General features: G+C 37.8%; 1 protein-coding gene across 1 annotated transcript in view; it reads left to right on the forward strand.

Moving 5' to 3' along the window:
• Nucleotides 1–22,556, forward strand: part of lars2 (leucyl-tRNA synthetase 2, mitochondrial) — an 86,810-nt gene that overhangs the window by 26,654 nt on the left and 37,600 nt on the right. The window contains exons 4-7 of the mRNA XM_055209917.2: nt 2,852–2,943; nt 3,528–3,588; nt 4,905–4,994; nt 7,928–8,071. Of these exons, the coding sequence (XP_055065892.2) occupies nt 2,852–2,943; nt 3,528–3,588; nt 4,905–4,994; nt 7,928–8,071 (387 nt within the window). The remainder of the gene's footprint in view (nt 1–2,851; nt 2,944–3,527; nt 3,589–4,904; nt 4,995–7,927; nt 8,072–22,556) is intronic.

The raw sequence follows: 22,556 nt of genomic DNA on the forward strand, positions 1-22,556 counted from the left end.
TTCACGTTTTTCACAAGTGAAATATGTGTTTTTCTAACATTTTTGTGCAAATTCCCATGTAAACCACACGTGAAACTTTATGATCACACATTTTTTACATGCACTGTAAAAAATGCAGCATGACATTAAATTCAACCTACTATTTTAAGATTTGGCTTGTGAAAAGTTGACATAAATGATAAAATCAAGTTGAAATTGTTTAACTTACTTATTTAATTTAACGTAACATAATAATAATGTTGATTTAAAAGAAATGTAGCATATTTTTTACATTGACAACATGTCACCACATGTAATCCCATGATCACATGGGTTTCATCTGGGAATTCTTTTACTAACAGACTTCAAAAAAGTGTAGCCTAATTATCTCGGCTACTATATTGTCCCCTTGTGTTTAAGTAAAATGTTTGTCAGTAATTTATTTTTAGTGAATGTTGTGGATGACTGTGTGTTGTGTTTTGTGGCACTGAACTGTAATGGGTGCTTGTGTTGGATTTAATAATGTTCACCACTTCACTTAACGAATGAGATGCAGCCGGTTACCAAGGATACCGAATCTCCTTTACCACCGTGTGCTCTGTCATTCCTCTTCACGCTTCCCTAAAAGGAGTCTGTTGTTCCCAAGGGACAGTTCAACTAAAAATGAAAATCCTGTCATTATGTTCTTGTAGCAATTGGTAGAGCATTACTTTAACAGAGCAAAGGTTGTGGGTTTGAATCTTTGGGGGGCACATATAATGATGTTTATATGTGTATACCATAAATGCACTGGATAAAATGCATAAATGTAAATACTTACCCTCATCTTGTTCCAATCCTGTCAAAATAATATTTTACATTTTTTATTGCGGGTCTTTTCCATTCAAGCAAACAACCTTGATAGAGACTTCATAATGTAGATATTATACTGTAGTGTGAGGAAGAGACTGAAAATTTAGTTATTCACTATAAAATTAATTCCCTGTACTCCCACTGTGAAATATTTTTCACATATTTGAAACAGTGAAGCAACAAAGATGTGAAAACCAATCGCATACAAATGTTTACTGGGAATAGTGCACAAGTTGTAGTTATTTTGCTATAAACTGACATTGCATGGTGAAGAGAATGAAAACGGGTCAAGAACATCATCATCGTGAATAAAGAACAGAATTTGCTCTAAGTTAAGTTCTTTTCTACATTTTATTTCAAAAACTCATCTACACTTGAGAAACACAAAGACAAGGTAGATAAAGTCCTAAAATGAGGGTGTCAGAAGATGTAAATAGATATGTTATTATTATCTTATCTCTATGATTGCTTTGTAGATGAAGGCACAATAAATGGACTGTAATGCTTTTTAGAGTTCATGCTCTCCATTTTTTTTCTCCATTATACACTGACTGATTTTTTTTTACCACTTCCACTCGTAGAGACTGTAATCAACAACCTTTGGTTTCTGGGTCTTGAGTTGAGTTAAAAAAAGTTAAAGCCATGCTATGTTATTATTTCTGTTTCAGGAAATTGCATGCTTGCATAAGTTTTCTTTTCTGTTCATGACATGTCTGTAAATAGAGACATTTTGGTTACCATAGCAGGTGTATGCTGCAATGTAAGGTGTGGTGGCAGTTTAAGGATAGATATAATATGTGCAAAATTCCAATAGAGTCAACAAATTTGTTTGCACTTTGTCTGCAGCTGGCCTAATTGTAATTCGTTTCTCACATGTGATCAAATATGACACATAAGAGATGTTTTCTTTATTTTCCATGAAAGAAAGAAAGAGTTTGGTTCCAAAACGCAATAAATCCATTTTGACTGATTTCGGTAATGATGAGATGAAAACCACTATTTTCTGTTACAAACGTTCACACAGCATCTTTAGGTTATAAAAACAAAAAATTTAAATCCATAATTTGATTTTTAAAGATTTATTATAAAAACTGATTATTTTTCCCACAAAATGCAATAAATCCAAGTTTTTTTTTAAAATGCTATAAATCTATTGAACATATAAAAGTGTGCGTTCATATTTGCCATGTTATATTCATTTAGTTGACTAGTGGTATAGACGGATTAAACATTAATGGCATAAAACACTTACTTTGTCATATTAAAACACTGTCATTGCTGCAGTTATACTTGGGACGCCGCTTAACATTTTTTCACAGTGATCAGCTGTAAAATGATTTGGTCCTGCTAAATTTTTGTTGGCTTCGCGTAAAATAATGGAAAGTTTTAAGCTGTGAGGAAAACAAGCAACAGGCATTTTCCGTCTCCCGAGTACCTCTTGCGTAAATTAATAGATGTTGATGGCTTACATTTCTTTCCCGTCTCAGAAAACCACCACAGGTTAATAATGCAATTTAAAGTTTTTTTTTTTTTTGTTTGTTGACATGAAGTACAAAGTAGATGAGGAAAACTAGGATTCCATGTACTCAACGCGCTGCCATTGTTTGTTTACAATGGGTGGAATGGTGCGCTGTGATTTGTGGAGCGGATTTATTGCATTCTGCAGAAAAGGAGGAGTGGCGTTTATTGCGTTTTGGGATAAAAGGGATAAAAGATGACAGAATAACACGGCGGATATTGCATTTTGCGTAAAATTAAGAATTTACTTTTAAATACTGACCTGATATAATAATGATTTTGGCAGTAACTCATTTTTTTTAAATGGCGTTTATCGTGTTTTGGAACCAAACTCTTCAAATTTTAGTATGTTGTTTATTACGTCTTTTATTTATGATTTATAGACCCTATGAAAATATATTGATCAAGCACTAGTCAGGATATTTCTCAATCAATTTTGGCACAGATTATAAAAGAAGAGAGGTGTGGCATCACTTACAGCTGGATGTTGTCTGATCTGCAGGTGTTGAATCCAATGGGTTGGGATGCCTTTGGTCTGCCTGCTGAGAATGCCGCAATTGAGCGAGGCCTGGATCCAGAGGAATGGACCAAAAGGTGCCAACCATTAAGACTGCCAACCATCTTTCCACCTGATTCATCACACACACCAACCAACATTTTCTATGAAGCCGTATTCATAATGCATTATAAGAACTTTTTTAATGCATTATAATATTGTAATTAAAAACTTTTATAATATGATGTATCACAACAGCTACAATACTTTGTAATACAAACCTGTATGTGGTTATAAGCGTATGATGATTTAAATGTACACATGACGATCTCCACATAGTTTCCATAGTTACAGTGTTTTAAGTTATAATGTATTATACGTTTCATATCTTGACATTAAGCAATAAAAAGACCATTCATAATATGAAAAAATATATTATTCAAAGTAAAGTGAGAAGTGCAAAGGTAGATTATCATGTGTTATAAACCATCAAACTCTTAAAAGTTAAAACAACAAATAGGTGCAAAGTATTAAAATATATTATAGCTGTTTTTGCGATTATCAAGACTTCATAGAAATTGTTACCAGGCAGTATATCTACCCCTTCATAACTACACACACAGATGGATCAATTGCACAAGTAACTTAACACTTTTATTACCTTACTGTCTTTGTCTTACAGTAATATTGAGTCGATGAGGAAGCAGCTAGACAGTCTAGGACTCTGCTTTAATTGGGACCGGGTGAGTATGTATGTTTGTGTGTTTGTGTGTTCATTCACAGTTGTTAAATCTGACCTGTTTTACACTACATCTCTTTCAGTCAACTTCTATATCTTACATTATTGTTTCAGTGATAAAAGCTCTGCCAGGGATAAAAATGAAAATTGCCTTGAAGCAGCACGACTTTTTTATATTGTGAAACACAAAGGGGATTTTAGATTGGATGTTAGAGGCTGTCAGTGCCTCACATTATGCACCTATTGTTTCATGGAAATGACAGGATCTGGGTTTGGAAAACACAAGGATGAATAACTGATGACTGAATTTTAATTTTGGGGGAACCCTTTATGCAAACAGTATTTTTACCGGCACTCAGAAATGATCCGTTACCTAGCAAATATCAAATGCATAAAAAATAAGGTGTCCTGACATCTGTCATTGTAAGAGCACAGTACTGAGTGGCTTAAAGTGGTCATATGATGCGTTTTCTTATGTTTAGTTGCTTGGTTAAAAGTTGTTTGTGCATATAGAAGATCCATAAATGTCGCAAAGATTAGAGTCTCAAACACAATGAGATATTTTTCTAAAAGTGAAGGCTTATCCATGCCTTTCTAAAATGCCTCATTCAAACACGTCCCCACATATCTACATCACCGTGTGGGAAGTTTTGCATAGCACCACCAATATTTACATGCAAAGAAAGAGGTTTGACTTTAATTCTCGCTGTAGTATTGTTGTCACTGCCATGTCATGGAGTCGCTGTGCTTTGGGAGCTGATATTCCAAATATCGTAAGGGGCGCAACATTTCTGTCACACACTTGAGGTATTCTGCCAATCACAATGCACTGGATAGCTGGCCAATCAGATCACACTGTGCTTTTCAGAACAATACGTTTTATAAAATCGCTGTGTTTTACAAAGGCAGGGAATAGAGGAGCAACAATAATACAGTATGTACAGTATGTGGTACACATTGCATCACACCAAATACACAAAATAATGTTAATTTAAGCAACATCATATGACCTTTTAATACTTTTATATAGTGGTCTCTAGACAATAAAAAGTTAAGGAAACAAATTTTCATTAAAGCATTCTTTGATAAGGATAATAACCAGAAATATTACATAACCTGTAAACTATGGATAATAGTTGTCCTCTATAGATCCTGAACAGAGGACATACAGAGTAGCTTAGCTTACTGCAAACATGTGTCTGACTGAAACACTTTTCTTAAAGTATGTAATTATAAATAAATCTTTCATATTTTAGATGTTAATGTTTAAAATGTTGAACTCCTTTTGACTGAATAAAATCTTGTGTAATCTTTTAATAGGAGATCACCACCTGCCTGCCTGACTATTATAAATGGACTCAGTATCTGTTTATAAAGCTGTATAAGGCTGGATTAGCCTACCAGAAAGAGGTGAGAAAGCATACTTTCTCCTACATTGTTTGTGTTTTGCACTAAACATTTTGATTGTCCTATTCAGAAAAGGCTTTAAAAATAAGGTGAATATAAAATCACATTTTTTTGTCTATTCTAGAGGAGAAAGCAGAAAAATATTGTGATATCTATTGAGAATCATCCAAATATAGACATATTTAGGCGCACTGATGCAAGAAGTGACCCAATTGCAGCTCATGAGTACCTTTTGGACGGTCCTTTTAGATGGTGCAATGATGCTTACGGATGACATTTGTATCCAAACAAACTCACAGTGCATTCAAACTATATATTTGAACAGTATGCATGTTCCCTGGGACCTTTTGCACTGTTAACCCAATGCTCTACCAGTTGAGCTACAGAAACGCATATAATATGATTGTATAGTGCAATTGGAATTAAAGCTAGAACTGCAAAAAATGCATCCGTGCCAGGTACGTGCACTGCGACTGGCTGCTTTTCATGTTTGCCACACATGCCAAAGAGTTGTGTGAGCTGAGGGTTTGTACTTGCACAGCTGCTTGTGTAGATCACATTATACACAGCATGTTTCGTTCTTGTATGGTAGATATGGGAGTGGGAACACAAATAATATCATTCTGGTTACCACAGAGAGACTTTGTAGATTTTGTTTGTGTATTTATGTTTACAAAGTGATATTGTTTAATGCAGCTTATTAAATTGCAAATATATAGACCCCTTCATGGTTCACGTCACATGCGGTTTCCACTGCGCATGTCGGGGTCAGAAAAGTCATTACAGCAGATTGAGTTGCGTATTATTCGGTATCGTCAAAAAGGCCTACTTACGTCGTGGGCTGTGAAAATCGCTCCAGGTCTTCCGTTATGTTTTCGCGATTCATGCAGAATCTCAAAAACAAAAAAAATACAACATCTGTGGCTGCAAGCAATTAATGTGTAGACTGGAACAATGCAAATATCAAAGAAGCTTGTGTTTGTAGTGCTCACTTCATTTGAGGTAAGTCATAATTTTTCAGCCCTGTTAGATTAAATTATGAAGCCTGGATGGTATGAACAGTTTGACCCCATGCTGCGCGCGCCCGATAGTCATTCAATGTTTACAAGCCTTGAAGGGGTCTATTCTTAATTTTGAAAATATTAAATTTGTTTTTTTGGAAAGTTAAACTCCTGTGTCATCAATCATAACTGATAAGCTTTTTTGTCATGGTAAATGGTGTTAAATGTTAAATGGCGGCACATTAATGTTTTACAAAAAGTGACTGTGCTCCTGTTTTTTTTTATTAGAAGCACACATGCTCCCAAAACAATAAGCATGGAGCCCTGTTATGTACTTGTTATAAATTAGCGCTCCAGGTTTCGTTTTAATAGAGTTTGTTTGATCACTATGACAGTTGTTTAGGTGACATGTAAAGTGATTCTTGGAACCTGTTTAGATAAGGACGTACAGTGAGAAAAATAAGTATTTGAACACCCTGCTATTTTGCAAGTTCTCCCACTTAGAAATCATGGAGGGGCTAAAATTGTCATCCTATGTGCATGTCCACTGTGAGAGACATAATAAAAAAAATCCAGAAATCGCAATATATGATTTTTGAAAACTATTTATTTGTATGATACAGCTGGAAATAAGTATTTGAACACCTGTCTATCACCTAGAATTCTGACCCTCAAAGACTGCCTTTAAAATGTCCACCTCTACTCCATTTATTATCAAAATTAGATGCACCTGTTTGAGGTCATTAGCTGCATAAAGACACCTGTCCACCCCATACAAGCAGTAAGAATCCAACTACTAACATGGCCAAGACCAAAGAGCTGTCCAAAGACACTAGAGACAAAGGGCTACGTGGAAATTGCCAAGCAGCTTGGTGAAAAAAGGTCCACTGTTGGAGCAATCATTAGAAAATGGAAGAAGCTAAACATGACTGTCAATCTCCCTCGGACTGGGGCTCCATGCAAGATCTCACCTCATGGGGTCGTAATGATCCCAAGAAAGCTAAGAAATCAGCCCAGAACTACATGGGAGGAGCTGGTCAATGACCTGAAAAGAGTTGGGACCACCGTTTCCAATTTTACTGTTGGTAAGACACTGAGACGTCATGGTTTGAAATCATGCATGGCACGGAAGGTTCCCCTGCTTAAACCAGCACATGTCCAGGCCCGTCTTAAGTTTGCCAATGACCATTTGGATGATCCAGAGCAGTCATGGGAGTCATGGGTGGTAGCATCATGGTTTGGGGGTGTATTTCTGCACATGGGACAGGGTGACTGCACTGTATTAAGGAGAGGATGACTGGGGCCATGTATTGCAAGATTTTGGTGAACAACCTCCTTCCCTCAGTTAGAGCATTGAAGATGGGTCGAGGCTGGTTCTTCCAACATGACAATGACCCGAAGCACACAGAGTGGCTCTGTAAGAAGCATATCAATGTTCTGGCGTGGCCTAGCCAGTCTCTAGACCTAAACCCAATAGAGAATCTTTGGAGGGAGCTCAAACTCAGTGTTTCTCAGCGACAGGCCAGAAACCTGACTGATCTAGAGAAGATCTGTGTGGAGGAGTGTGTGCAAACCTGGGGTAAAACTACAGGAAACGTTTGACCTCTGTAATTGCAAACAAAGGCTACTGTTCCAAATATTAACATTGACTTTCTCAGGTGTTCAAATACTAATTTCCAGCTGTATCATACAAATAAATAGTTAAAAATCATACATTGTGATTTCTGGATAAGTTACTGGGTTGATCTTATGCACATTCTAGGAGGATAGAAGCACTGGGAACCCAATTATAGCACTTAAGCATGGAAAAAATCTTATTTTCATGATATGTCCCCTTTAAAAAAATCTAGCATTGTTTGTTTGCAAATTACCATTGTTTTGTTCAGCTATTATCAAATACATTTTTAAGTGTGATCTTGTGTTCACTGTGCACAGGCGCTGGTAAATTGGGATCCAGTGGATCAGACAGTTCTTGCAGATGAGCAGGTGGATGAGAGCGGATGCTCGTGGAGGTCTGGAGCCCCTGTTGAACAGAAGCTTCTTAAACAATGGTTCATCAAAACCACCAACTTTGCCAAGGTAGATAACTCCCTATGACCTTAAGCAATCTGACCCTGGAGAAAGACACTAAAGGGCTTTCATGCTCATGGTAAACTTAGATGAGTTAATAAAAATCGTGAAATTAATGAAAATACATTTCTGTAGTAAATACACACATACTGTTCAGAAGCTTAGGGCCACTTGACTGTTATTTCAAACGTATCAATTTGCAGGTGTATGCTTAAATCAGGGAACTACACTAACCTTTTCCACTGGTGCCACTTGCGCTACCAACTTTTTCAGTTACTGGCGCAAAATATGATTTGGTCGCACATATTTTTTTCAAGTTATATTAAGGCGCTCTGGATAATAATGAACAATAATGAAACTGTATTGCATACAGATATGCTTTTTATTTTACTTGTCATATTTTAAACCACATGCCTTCTTGTTTTCTTAAACGTTTCAGTGTTTCCCACAGATCTGAAATTTACTTGTGGTGGTAGCCGGTGAAAAGGGCAATTATTACCCACTGACAAATAATGGTCTACTATACATATGACGAAGAACTAATAATGTGTGACACAACACAATACTTTGATTTATTGAAAATTAATATTAATTTCACATTATATTTCATTAATCTAACCACCCCAAATTTTCTTTGCCATTAACAAAGCTGACACTGTTTGTCAAAGCACCACGAAAACACTTACTGTTTTTGCACTGATATATGAAGCAATTAGATCCCTTTTATCAATCTCAATATAATACAATACTATGTATAGTATATTAATAGACAGTGCAGGTCTATAGATTATAAATGTGACTGATGTTATGACTGATGTTATAATGGTAATAATTTCTATTAGATAGGCACTTTTACTGCTTCTGCTCTATCTTTCTGTTTCTCTCTTGCCGATTTAAAAGGCTTAATCCACTCATTATTTCAGATTTAAAAGTCTACTTGCTGTCCCGGTGACAGACTTTACATTGCTTTGCTCGTTCAGTGCAATTGGCTTGACATTAGCATTGCTTTTTGCTACAATCTCTGTCCAAACTTAATATGGATATGGTTTAGAAAAGATATGGTTTATTAATAATAAGATTATTAAAAAAATGTGAGAAAGAAAATGCAGCACGTGGTCGTAACAAGAACCATCGCCATAGAAACCGAAGGCACGTTGAAACTGCACTCGAGCTTTAGCGCGGTAGCGCTCATGGCCGTTTTCCGATCGACTCGGATTATAAACACAACATTAATCAGACTTGGGACCCAAAGTAATTAAACTAGGACCTAACCGGACCCAACAGACCATTTAAAATATAAACCCAGAACCATACGGGTCCCGCGTCCTCAGTGAAGAAAGACCTCTGCTCAAGTTCAGAAACACGGAAGACACTGCGCTTGCGTCGCGTCGCACCTAATTCATTGAGAAACAGCTGAGCACGCAAACGCACACTGATAGGGAGAGACACGACGTGCTTTCACCCAAAATGAAGCCAACGTGTTGATGGCTCAGCGCACGTCATAAAACGTATTCTTAAAATCCACATTTCTGTTTTAATAAATGCTCATAGTAAATCATAGCATATTGTCTAAAATATTAGGTAGCACATTTGCGACCCATTAAAAATTAGGGTCGCAACGGCAGTTCAAAAGGTCGCATATGCGACCATTTTGGTCGCAGTGTAGCTCCCTGGCTTAAATGTTTGTTTACAAAAACATAATTTTTTTACCCAAAAATATACATTTTGACCTCCAAAATGACATTAAAATAAAGTCATGATTCCCCTGCCACATCCAAACACACAAAAGTAAACAAAACAGCTCTAAGACATTTTAATTGTCATGGATGAACATTCTTTCTGTTTCCCAAAAGCATCGCCACTTAAGTAGTACTTGAAAATGATTGTAGATCTACGAGCAGTCTGCTATAATTATGAGTCATTTTATAGGTGACATTTCAGCACTTGACCAACGAATAGCGACTCGTAAGTAGCACTTTAATCCCAGCTGCGAGCGATCGGTTTACGTGCATTTTTGGGAAAGGCGCATAAATTTACAACAAACGTTTGTAAAGTCGCTCGTAGAAAGCGCTCTTATTGTAAGTGCTAAGTTCAATCGTTATTGGGAAACGCAGCCCTGTTTGTCTGAGCATCATGAACTTCTGTATGATACAGTGATGTTGGTATGATTACTCTAAAAACTAAAAACCAGTGTTTATTACTGAGCTATATAAATGACTGGATTGCGCTGAGAACGCTTAACGTATCAGTGAGAGGTGAAGCCATTGCAGAGTTCGAGCCGCCATCTTTGTATTCCCAACAAACAGAGAGCGTCATTGACTTACATTCAAAAGCATGATGTAAGTTCACCTGCTTTACAGCGTATCAGTCATACAAGATTAAGTTTTAGGATATGTGAATGTAAATTAATTGTTAATTCTGGTGTTATTTACAATGTTAACGTTTTAATCGGGCCAGATAAGGGATTTATAGAAAACGTTAAGGTGAATGTGTCTGCTGCATTCTGTTAATGACACAGGTGTAAATAAAGTTTTTTGACATTAATGTTCACGGTCAGCGTTATTTCTCTGAAAAAGTTTAAAGGAGCAGTATGTAGGATTGTGGCCAAAACTGGTACTACAATCACAAAACTGGTTGCCAATACACAAAATGACAACATAAACATCAGTTGAGGGCTGCAACTCCACTTTTTAAATGACAATATCTTGGCCGGACCAAGTATTTGAAATGAACATGATTTCTTAATGTCTAGTGACATATCAGGGCCATTTTATGATTAATTGATATAACTTTCTTACATATTGTTCCTTTAAGTAACCTGTAAAGAAAATGTATATTCTTTTGCTTTTTAAAAGCACAGCGGCATCGAAATTGGTTATTGTTTTTATATTGCTGAATCAAATGTAAGTTTAACCACGGTTTAAAATGCCATCTTAACTGTTTCAAAATACATGCCATAACATTAAGGTATTTTACTGTAACTACTGTATAACATAAATTAATTACAAAACCAGCAAATTATTGCATGCACATACGGTACAAAGCATGATTATTTATTTAGATTTCAGAATGAGCACGTTTCTCATTAATAATAAATATGCTGCGGTCTGTCCGCTGATCTGATACTGTAATAAAGATGAATGTATAATTACTGTTTAAAAAGAAAAATGTATAACTTTCAATAAATAACTATGTACATGCTTAACTCTTTCGCCGCCATTGACGAGATATCTCGTCAATTAAGAGAAAACGTTTCCCCGCCAATGACGAGATTTTCCGTCTTTCCGCAATACCGCTATTATCCACCAGGTGGAAGAGAAAGAGCGTGAAAGAGAAAGAACTCCGTGTATGTTTTAAAGATCGCTCTACATCTGATCTCTATGAAAAGTCCTTTGCAAAAATGGAATTATCTCAGCTTTTTGCTCAAAATTGGGTGTTTTTAAAGAAACCTACCCATGTTTGAGAGGTGATTACAAGAGAACTAATGAAGGTAGGATGAAATGTTTTTTTTGTTTGAAAGCAGTGGGTCTGTTCTTTCATATGATATATTGTTTGTTTATATATTTAAAGAAGAACATTTTCTGGAAGGCATTAAACTTTTGTGAAGATCATGAAAAATGCTGGCACTGGCTGGCAACTTTTTTTTTAAACGCTGGCGGGGAAAGAGTTAAGATGTTAATGTACAGGGAGACTTCAGATATAAAAGCGGAGACTGGTAAAATGATGTTTTATAATTAAAATCTGATAACATGCTATTCATTTAATAGAATGTTAGTGCGTGTGACATCATTTGATACAGTGGCTACAAACAAGTATATAGGAAGTTGCTTTCTACACTGTAAAAAAATTCCTTGTTGCACTTATTTTTTTAATTTAAATGTAAATTCAACTTGAATTTGTAAATCATTTTAACTTACTTGACTAAGAAGCATTTGCTATAAATGATAAAATATGGTTGAATTAGCTTAAGTTATTAGGGGTCAAGCCCCGAAGGGGCGTAGAACCCTATTGTTATTGTTAGTTTTCTTATTATTATTATTAGGGGTCAAGCCCCGAAGGGGCGTAGAACCCTATTGTTATTGTTAGTTTTCTTATTATTATTAGGGGTCAAGCCCCGAAGGGGCGTAGAACCCTATTGTTATTGTTAGTTTTCTTATTATTATTATTATTATATATTATTCTTCTTCTTGTTCTTCCGCCATTAAAGTCAATGGCAGCCCATAGAACCGTACGTAGGAAAGTTATGAAATTTGGCACACATGTAGAGGACAGTCACAGAAGTTACTATAGCAACATTGGTGTGTCTGACTCAAACCCTCTAGCGCCACCAACAGTCCAAAAATCCACTTATGTTCATGCCCACAACTTGTGACCCGTGAGTCCTAGAAACAAAATTCTTGTTTCCTCTGAATCCTTGGCTCATGATGATTCAGATGCACATGTTGATGTCATTTGTGTCATGCACATCTTTCCGCCATTTTGAATTTTCCGTAAAACCTACTTTTTCGAACTCCTCCTAGACCGTCTGTCCGATTTGCATGTCCTTTGGTATGTAGCATCTAGAGACACCCCAGACAAAAAGTTATCAAAAGCTTTTTGATAGACCAATGCGTTCTCATATAAATTGACAACATATATGGCGGCGAGCACGCCAAAACGGACGTGTGGCCGTATCTTCGCAAAACTTTATTGTATCGACACGAAACTTGGTATATGTCATTACAGTCATGACCTGAGGGTGCCTGCAACGTTTCGTCACAGCGCCACCTAGTGGTCACGAGATTCGAAAAATGCCTATTTTCGCTTATAACTACTTCAAACTTGAGTCTAAAATCATGAAGGTGGTCTTGTTAGATTCCTTGAGGCATGCCGAGTCAAACGATACCAAACGGTTTTTAGTCGGCCATTTTGGGTGTCGGCCATTTTGAATTTTCTCATTAAGTTCAGTATTTCACAAACAGAATGGCGTATCGCTACAAAATTTGGCATGGTTCATCAGTGACATGTTCTGAGCGCACCTATAAATCTTTAGGACGGTGCCACCTAGTGGTCAGGATATGTAAATAAATTGTTTAAAATCTTTCTTTCATTTGATTAAATTGCCACTATGACATAAGACTTCACTCTACTGATTCCTTGGCTCATGCTGAGTCCGACTGTACCAAATATGTCTGAGTCAAACCTACTTCCTGTCGGCCATTTTGAATTATATTGAAGACCTACTTTTTCGAACTCCTCCTACAGCGCTTTTTTGATTGGCTTGAATTTTATTAGGCATCATCTAGAGACACTCTAGACAAAAAGTTATCAAAAGCTTTTCGGTAGACCTATCCGTTGTCGTATCACGCATCAAAGAATGCGAGGGCGAGCACGCCAAAATGTGTTTGAGCCTGTATCTTTGCAAAACTTTTGCGTATTAATATGAGACTTGGTATATGTCATAACAGTGATGACCTGAGGGTGCATGCACCATTTCGTCACACTGCCCCCTACTGGTCACGACATATAAAAAATGTCTATTTTTGCTTATAACTACTGCAAACTTGACTGTAAAATTATGAGACTGGTCTTGTTAGAGTTCGTGAGGCATGCCGAGTCAAACGATACCAAATGGTTTTTGGTCGGCCATTTTGTGTGTCGGCCATTTTGAATTTTTCTTTAAGTTCAAGTATTTCAGAAACGCAATTGCGTATTGTTATGAAACTTGGTATGGTTCATCAGCAACATGTTCTGGGAGGACTTGTAAACTTTCCGGTGCCCCCTAGTGGTCAAGAGATTTGAAGCTATATCTCTTCATCTCTTTATCGTATTTACACCAAATTTGGTGGGTGTCATCACAATCAAGACCTGAGTCACAATTTATTTTTTGGTCAGTGCCCCCTAGTGGTCAAGTCATTTAAGGCTATATCTCCGTATTGCTTTATTGTATTTACACTAAATTTGGTATGTGTCATCACAGTCATGACCTGAGGCACCATCTATTCTTTCGGCACAGTGCCACCTAGTGGTCTCAAGATACGAAAAAATTGCTTTTTTTCATAAAACTAATGCAAACTTAGATCTTAAATCATGACAGTCATCACGTATGAATCATTTTTTGCCATGTTTGGCTTGACCCCGGTATCGCTGCTTGCAGCTATATTTATTATTATTATTCTTCCTCTTCCGCCATTGAAGTCAATGACAGCCCATAGAACCGTACATAGGAAAGTTATGAAATTTGGCACACATGTAGAGGACAGTCTCAGAAGTTACTATAGCAACATTGGTGTGTCTGACTCAAACCCTCTAGCGCCACCAACAGTCCAAAAATCCACTAATGTTCATGCTCACAACTTCTGACCCGTGAGACCTAGAAACTAAATTCTTGTTTCCTCTGAATCCTTGGCTCATGATGATTCAATTGCACACATTGATGTCATTTGTGTCATGCACATCTTTCCGCCATTTTGAATTTTTCGTAAAACATAGTTTTTCGAACTCCTCCTAGACCGTTTGTCCGATTTGCATGTCCTTTGGTATGTAGCATCTAGAGACACCCAAGACAAAAAGTTATCAAAAGGTTTTTGATAGACCAATGCGTTCTCATATAAACTGACAACATATATGGCGGCGAGCACGCCAAAACGGACGTGAGGCCGTATCTTCGCAAAACTTTTGTGTATCGACACGAAACTTGGTATATGTCATAACAGTCATGACCTGAGGGTGCCTGCAACGTTTCGTCACAGCGCCACCTAGTGGTCACGAGATTCGAAAAATGCCTATTTTCGCTTATAACTACTTCAAACTTGAGTCTAAAATCATGAAGGAGGTCTTGTTAGATTCCTTGAGGCATGGCGAGTCAAACGATACCAAACCGTTTTCGGTCGGCCATTTTGGGTGTCGGCCATTTTGAATTTTCTCATTAAGTTCAGTATTTCACAAACCAAATGGCGTATCGCTACTAAATTTGGCATGGTTCATCGGTGACATGTTCTGAGCGCACCTATAAATCTTTAGGACGGCGCCACCTAGTGGTCAGGATATGTAAATAAATTGTTTAAAATCTTTATATCATTTGATTAAATTGCCACTATGACATAAGACTTCACTCAATTGATTCCTTGGCTCATGCTGAGTCCGACGGTATCAAATATGTCTGAGTCAAACCTACTTCCTGTCGGCCATTTTGAATTATATTGAACACCTACTTTTTCGAACTCCTCCTAGAGCGCTCGTGTGATTGGCTTGATTTTTGGTATGCATCATCTAGAGACACTCTAGACAAAAAGTTATCAAAAGATTTTCGGTAGACCTATCCGTTGTCGTATAACGCATCAAAGAATGCGAGGGCGAGCACGCCAAAATGTGTTTGAGCCTGTATCTTCGCAAAACTTTTGCGTATTAATATGATACTTGGTATATGTCATAACAGTGATGACCTGAGGGTGCATGCACCATTTCGTCACACTGCCCCCTACTGGTCACGAGATATAAAAAATGTCTATTTTTGCTTATAACTACTGCAAATTTGAATGTAAAATTATGAGACTGGTCTTGTTAGATTTCGTGAGGCATGGCGAGTCAAACGATACCAAATGGTTTTTGGTCGGCCATTTTGTGTGTCGGCCATTTTGAATTTTTCTTTAAGTTCAAGTATTTCAGAAACGCAACTGTGTATTGTTATGAAATTTGGTATGGTTCATTACCTACATGTTCTGGGAGGACTTGTAAACTTTTCGGTGCCCCCTAGTGGTCAAGAGATTTGAAGCTATATCTCTGCATCTCTTTATCGTATTTACACCAAATTTGGTGGGTGTCATCACAATCAAGACCTGAGTCACAATTTATTTTTTGGTCAGTGCCCCCTAGTGGTCAAGTCATTTAAGGCTATATCTCTGCATCTCTTTATTGTATTTACACCAAATTTGGTGGGTGTCATCACAATCAAGACCTGAGTCACAATTTATTGTTTGGTTAGTGCCCCCTAGTGGTCAAGTCATTTAAGGCTATATCTCTGCATCTCTTTATTGTATTTACACCAAATTTGGTGGGTGTCATCACAATCAAGACCTGAGTCACAATTTATTGTTTGGTTAGTGCCCCCTAGTGGTCAAGTCATTTAAGGCTATATCTCTGTATTGCTTTATCGTATTTACACTAAATTTGGTATGTGTCATCACAGTCATGACCTGAGGCACCATCTATTGTTTCTGCACCACGCCACCTAGTGGTCTCAAGATACAAAAAATTGCTCTTTTTTTTAATAAAACTAATGCAAACTTAGATCTTAAATCATGACAGTCATCACGTATGAATCATTTTTTGCCATGTTTGGCTTGACCCCGGTATCGCTGCTTGCAGCTATATTTAGGGGTCAAGCCCCGAAGGGGCGTAGAACCCTATTGTATTTGTTAGTTTTCTTTTTATAATAATTATTATTATTAGTTATTCTTCTTCCGCCATTGCGGTCTATGGCAGCCCATAGAACCGTACGTAGGAAAGTTATGAAATTTGGCACACTGATAAAGGACAGTCCAATGTGTCCCCACAGCAAATTTGGAGTCTCTATGTCTAACCCACTAGCGCCACCAACAGTCCAAAGTTGCACTTATGTTTTTGCTTATAACTTCTGATCCGTAAGCCCTAGAAACAAAATTCTTACTTCCTCTGATTCCTTGGCTCAAGACGATTCGATTGGACCCTATGTCGTTATTTTCCGTCATAAAAATTGTTCCGCCATTTTGAATTATTCGTAAAACCTACTTTTTCGAACTCGTCCTAGGGCTTTTCTCCGATTGCCACGAAAATTGGTATGTATCATCTTGAGACACTCATGGCAAAAAGTTATCAAAAGAATTTCGATACAGCAATCCGTTGTCGTATACCGCCTTAACAAATTTTACGTAGAGCGCAAAAAAACAGATTTTAGGCTGTATCTTCGTCAAACTTAGGCCTATTGACACGACACTTGGTACTTCTGATGCCAGTCAGGAACCGAGGGTGCATGCACAGTTTCGTTGCAGCGCCACCTAGTGGCCAGAGAAATGTTTTATACACCTATAACTTTGGCTCCGATTGACGTATTTTCACAGGACTTGTTTCTTTGGAGTTCTGAATAGTTGCCGAGTCCAACGATACCAAACATGCCAGATTTCGCCTTACGGTTAACCCTGGGCAGCAAAATAGCGCTTAAAAAACACGCGTGAATATCTCCGCGAGCGTTATTCCGATCGTCTCGAAAACACCATAGGAAGAAACTAACCTTACCTTCTGAACAAAAAGTTCTAATGGCGTTATATTAAAATTTTCATCAGAAATTGCAGAAAATTGCAAAAAACGAAAAATTACATTCAAATTTTGTGTTTTTTACACATAAATGGTTGTAACTTCGTAACGAAAATATATTTTTTCACCAGATTTGCTACGCTGATGCATGAGCACATTCTGAGGCAACACAAAAAAAATTGTGTGCTTGCACCACTAGATGGCCTTATAATTGAACAAAACCTTTGATAACAAGCCAGCCTTATGGTCATACAACTGTTTCTTAACTAAACTAAAGTGTATAGTCATAAAACTAGCTAGATGTAACACAATCATGACCTGATGTTGCATGCACAATTTTTTCATTGCGCCACCTACTGGTTTTGAGATAGAATATAGTATTTTTGCCTAAAACTACTGCAACAACACATCTAAAACCATGAGTCATCATGGATTATTCCTTTCATGGCTTTGACTATAATCACTGGTGGTTGCCAAGTTACTCCCTAGCAACCATTGAGAATACCTTATCGACCGTTTTTGCAAAAGCTATATCTCAGCATCAAAACATCGTAGAGACACGGGGATGGTCTCTTTTGAGTTATTAAACTTGTTGTAACATGATGTGACCCATGTTTTGCCACTGCAAACACCACTCACATGTCCTTCAGTGCTCTAATGTTCCATGATTGTCAATAACAGAAGAACGATTGCAGTAGACAAGAACTTAAATTATTTTTGTTTATAACTTTTTTGTTTTTTTTATCTAAAATTATTAGGTTTATCTAGGTTCTTCAATCTGCTTATCCAATTCAACTTTACTTTCTTCTGTGCCCTTTTTGGCTTGACCCCGGCATTGCTGCTTGCAGCTATATTTAGGGGTCAAGCCCCGAAGGGGCGTAGAACCCTATTGTTATTGTTAGTTTTCTTATTAGGGGTCAAGCCCCGAAGGGGCGTAGAACCCTATTGTTATTGTTAGTTTTCTTATTATTATTATTATTATTATTATTATTATTGTTATTCTTGTTCCTCGTTCTTCCACCCAAAAGTCAATGGCAGCCCATAGAACCGTACATAGGAAAGTTATGAAATTTGGCACACATGTAGAGGACAGTCTCAGAAGTTACTATAGCAACATTGGTGTGTCTGACTCAAACCCTCTAGCGCCACCAACAGTCCAAATATGCACTTATGTTCATGCTCACAACTTCTGACCCGTGAGTCCTAGAAACTAAATTCTTGTTTCCTCTGAATCCTTGGCTCATGATGATTCAAATGCACACATTGATGTCATTTGTGTCATGCACATCTTTCCGCCATTTTGAATTTTTCGTAAAACCTACTTTTTCTAACTCCTCCTAGACCGTTTGTCTGATTTGCATGTCCTTTGGTATGTAGCATCTAGAGACACCCATGACAAAAAGTTATCAAAAGCTTTTTGATAGACCAATGCGTTCTCATATAAATTGACAACATATATGGCGGCGAGCACGCCAAAACGGACGTGAGGCCTTATCTTCGCAAAACTTTATTGTATCGACACGAAACTTGGTATATGTCATAACAGTCATGACCTGAGGGTGCCTGCAACGTTTCGTCACAGCGCCACCTAGTGGTCACGAGATTCGAAAAATGCCTATTTTCGCTTATAACTACTTCAAACTTGAGTCTAAAATCATGAAGGTGGTCTTGTTAGATTCCTTGAGGCATGCCGAGTCAAACGATACCAAACGGTTTTCGGTCGGCCATTTTGGATGTCGGCCATTTTGAATTTTCTCATTAAGTTCAATATTTCACAAACAGAATGGCGTATCGCTACGAAATTTGGCATGGTTCATCAGTGACATGTTCTGAGCGCACTTATAAATCTTTAGGACGGCGCCACCTAGGGGTCAGGATATGTAAAAACAATTTTTTAAATCTTTATATCATTTGATTAAATTGCCACTATGACATAAGACTTCACTCTATTGATTCCTTGGCTCATGCTGAGTCCGACTGTACCAAATATGTCTGAGTCAAACCTACTTCCTGTCGGCCATTTTGAATTATATTGAACACCTACTTTTTCGAACTCCTCCTAGAGCGCTTGTGTGATTGGCTTGATTTTTGGTATGCACCATCTAGAGACACTCTAGACAAAAAGTTATCAAAAGATTTTCCGTAGACCTATCCGTTGTCGTATAACGCATCAAAGAATGCGAGGGCGAGCACACCAAAATGTGTTTGAGCCTGTATCTTCGCAAAACTTTTGCGTATTAATATGAGACTTGGTATATGTCATAACAGTGATGACCTGAGGGTGCATGCAACATTTCATCACACTGGCCCCTACTGGTCACGAGATATAAAAAATGTCTATTTTTGTTTATAACTACTGCAAACTTGAATGTAAAATTATGAGACTGGTCTTGTTAGATTTCTTGAGGCATACCGAGTCAAACGATACCAAATGGTTTTTGGTCGGCCATTTTGTGTGTCGGCCATTTTGAATTTTTTCTTTAAGTTCAAGTATTTTAGAAACGCAATTGCGTATTGTTATGAAACTTGGTATGGTTCATCAGCAACATGTTCTGGGAGGACTTGTAAATTTTCCGATGCCCCCTAGTGGTCAAGAGATTTGAAGCTATATCTCTGCATCTCTTTATCGTATTTACACCAAATTTGGTGGGTGTCATCACAATCAAGGCCTGAGTTACAATTTATTGTTTGGTCAGTGCCCCCTAGTGGTCAAGTCATTTAAGGCGATATCTCCGTATCGGTTTATCGTATTTACAATAAAATTTGGTATGTGTCATCACAGTCATGACCTGAGGCACCATCTATTGTTCCGGCACAGCGCCACCTAGTGGTCTCAAGATACGAAAAAATTGCTATTTTTTTCATAAAACTAATGCAAACTTAGATCTTAAATCATGACTGTCATCACGTATGAATCATTTTTTGCCATGTTTGGCTTGACCCCGGTATCGCTGCTTGCAGCTATATTTAGGGGTCAAGCCCCGAAGGGGCGTAGAACCCTATTGTTATTGTTAGTTTTCTTATTATTAGGGGTCAAGCCCCGAAGGGGCGTAGAACCCTATTGTTATTGTTAGTTTTCTTATTATTATTATTCTGCTTCTTGTTCTTCCGCCATTGAAGTCAATGGCAGCCCATAGAACCGTACGTAGGAAAGTTATGAAATTTGGCACACATGTAGAGGACAGTCTCAGAAGTTACTATAGCAACTTTGGTGTGTCTGACTCAAACCCTCTAGCGCCACCAACAGTCCAAAAATCCACTTATGTTCATGCTCATAACTTCTGACCCATGAGTCCTAGAAACTAAATTCTTGTTTCCTCTGAATCCTTTGCTCATGATGATTCAATTGCACACATTGATGTCATTTGTGTCATGCACATCTTTCCGCCATTTTGAATTTTCCGTAAAACCTACTTTTTCGAACTCCTCCTAGAGCGTTTGTCCGATTTGCATGTCCTTTGGTATCTAGCATCTAGAGACACCCCTGACAAAAAGTTATCAAAAGCTTTTTGATAGGCCAATGCGTTCTCGTGTACCGTGACAACATATACGGCGGCGAGCACGCCAAAACGGACGTGAGGCCGTATCTTCGCAACACTTTGGTGTATCGACACGAAACTTGGTATATGTCATTACAGTCATGACCTGAGGGTGCCTGCAACATTTCGTCACAGCGCCACCTAGTGGTCACGAGATTCAAAAAATGCCTATTTTTGCTTATAACTACTTCAAACTTGAGTCTAAAATCATGAAGTTGGTCTTGTTAGATTCCTTGAGGCATGCCGAGTCAAACGATATCAAACGGTTTTCGGTCAGCCATTTTGGGTGTCGGCCATTTTGAATTTTCCCATTAAGTTCAGTATTTCACAAACAGAATGGCGTATCGCTACGAAATTTGGCATGGTTCATCAGAGACATGTTCTGAGCGCACATAGAAATCTTTAGGACGGCGCCACCTAGTGGTCAGGATATGTAAAGAAATTGTTTAAAATCTTTATTTCATTTGATTAAATTGCCACACTGACATGAGACTTCACTCTATTGATTCCTTGGCTCGTGCTGAGTCCGACTGTACCAAATATGTCTGAGTCAAACCTACTTCCTGTCGGCCATTTTGAATTATATTTAACACCTAATTTTTCGAACTCCTCCTAGAGCGCTCGTTTGATTGGCTTGATTTTTGGTAGGCATCATCTAGAGACACTCCAGACAAAAAGTTATCAAAAGCTTTTCGGTAGACCTATCCTTTGTCGTATAACGCATCAAAGAATGCGAGGGCGAGCACGCCAAAATGTGTTTGAGCCTGTATCTTCGCAAAACTTTTGCGTATTAATATGAGACTTGGTATATGTCATAACAGTGATGACCTGAGGGTGCATGCACCATTTCGTCACACTGCCCCCTACTGGTCACGAGATATAAAAAATGTCTATTTTTGCTTATAACTACTGCAAATTTGAATGTAAAATTATGAGACTGGTCTTGTTAGATTTCGTGAGGCATGGCGAGTCAAACGATACCAAATGGTTTTTGGTCGGCCATTTTGTGTGTCGGCCATTTTGAATTTTTCTTTAAGTTCAAGTATTTCAGAAACGCAATTGCGTATTGTTATGAAACTTGGTATGGTTCATCAGCAACATGTTCTGGGAGGACTTGTAAACTTTCCGGTGCCCCCTAGTGGTCAAGAGATTTGAAGCTATATCTCTGCATCTCTTTATCGTATTTACACCAAATTTGGTGGGTGTCATCACAATCAAGACCTGAGTCACAATTTATTTTTTGGTCAGTGCCCCCTAGTGGTCAAGTCATTTAAGGCTATATCTCCATATCGCTTTATTGTATTTACACTAAATTTGGTATGTGTCATCACAGTCATGGCCTGAGGTACCATCTATTGTTTCGGCACAGCGCCACCTAGTGGTCTCAAGATACGAAAAAATAGCTTTTTTTCATAAAACTAATGCAAACTTAGATCTTAAATCATGACAGTCATCACGTATGAATCATTTTTTGCCATGTTTGGCTTGACCCCGGTATCGCTGCTTGCAGCTATATTTATTATTATTATTCATCCTTGTTCTTCCGCCATTGAAGTCAATGGCAGCCCATAGAACCGTACATAGGAAAGTTATAAAATTTGGCACACATGTAGAGGACAGTCTTAGAAGTTACTATAGCAACATTGGTGTGTCTAACTCAAACCCTCTAGCGCCACCAACAGTCC

The sequence above is a fragment of the Misgurnus anguillicaudatus genome, chromosome 10, assembly GCF_027580225.2.
Source record: "Misgurnus anguillicaudatus chromosome 10, ASM2758022v2, whole genome shotgun sequence".
Lineage (NCBI taxonomy): Eukaryota > Metazoa > Chordata > Actinopteri > Cypriniformes > Cobitidae > Misgurnus > Misgurnus anguillicaudatus.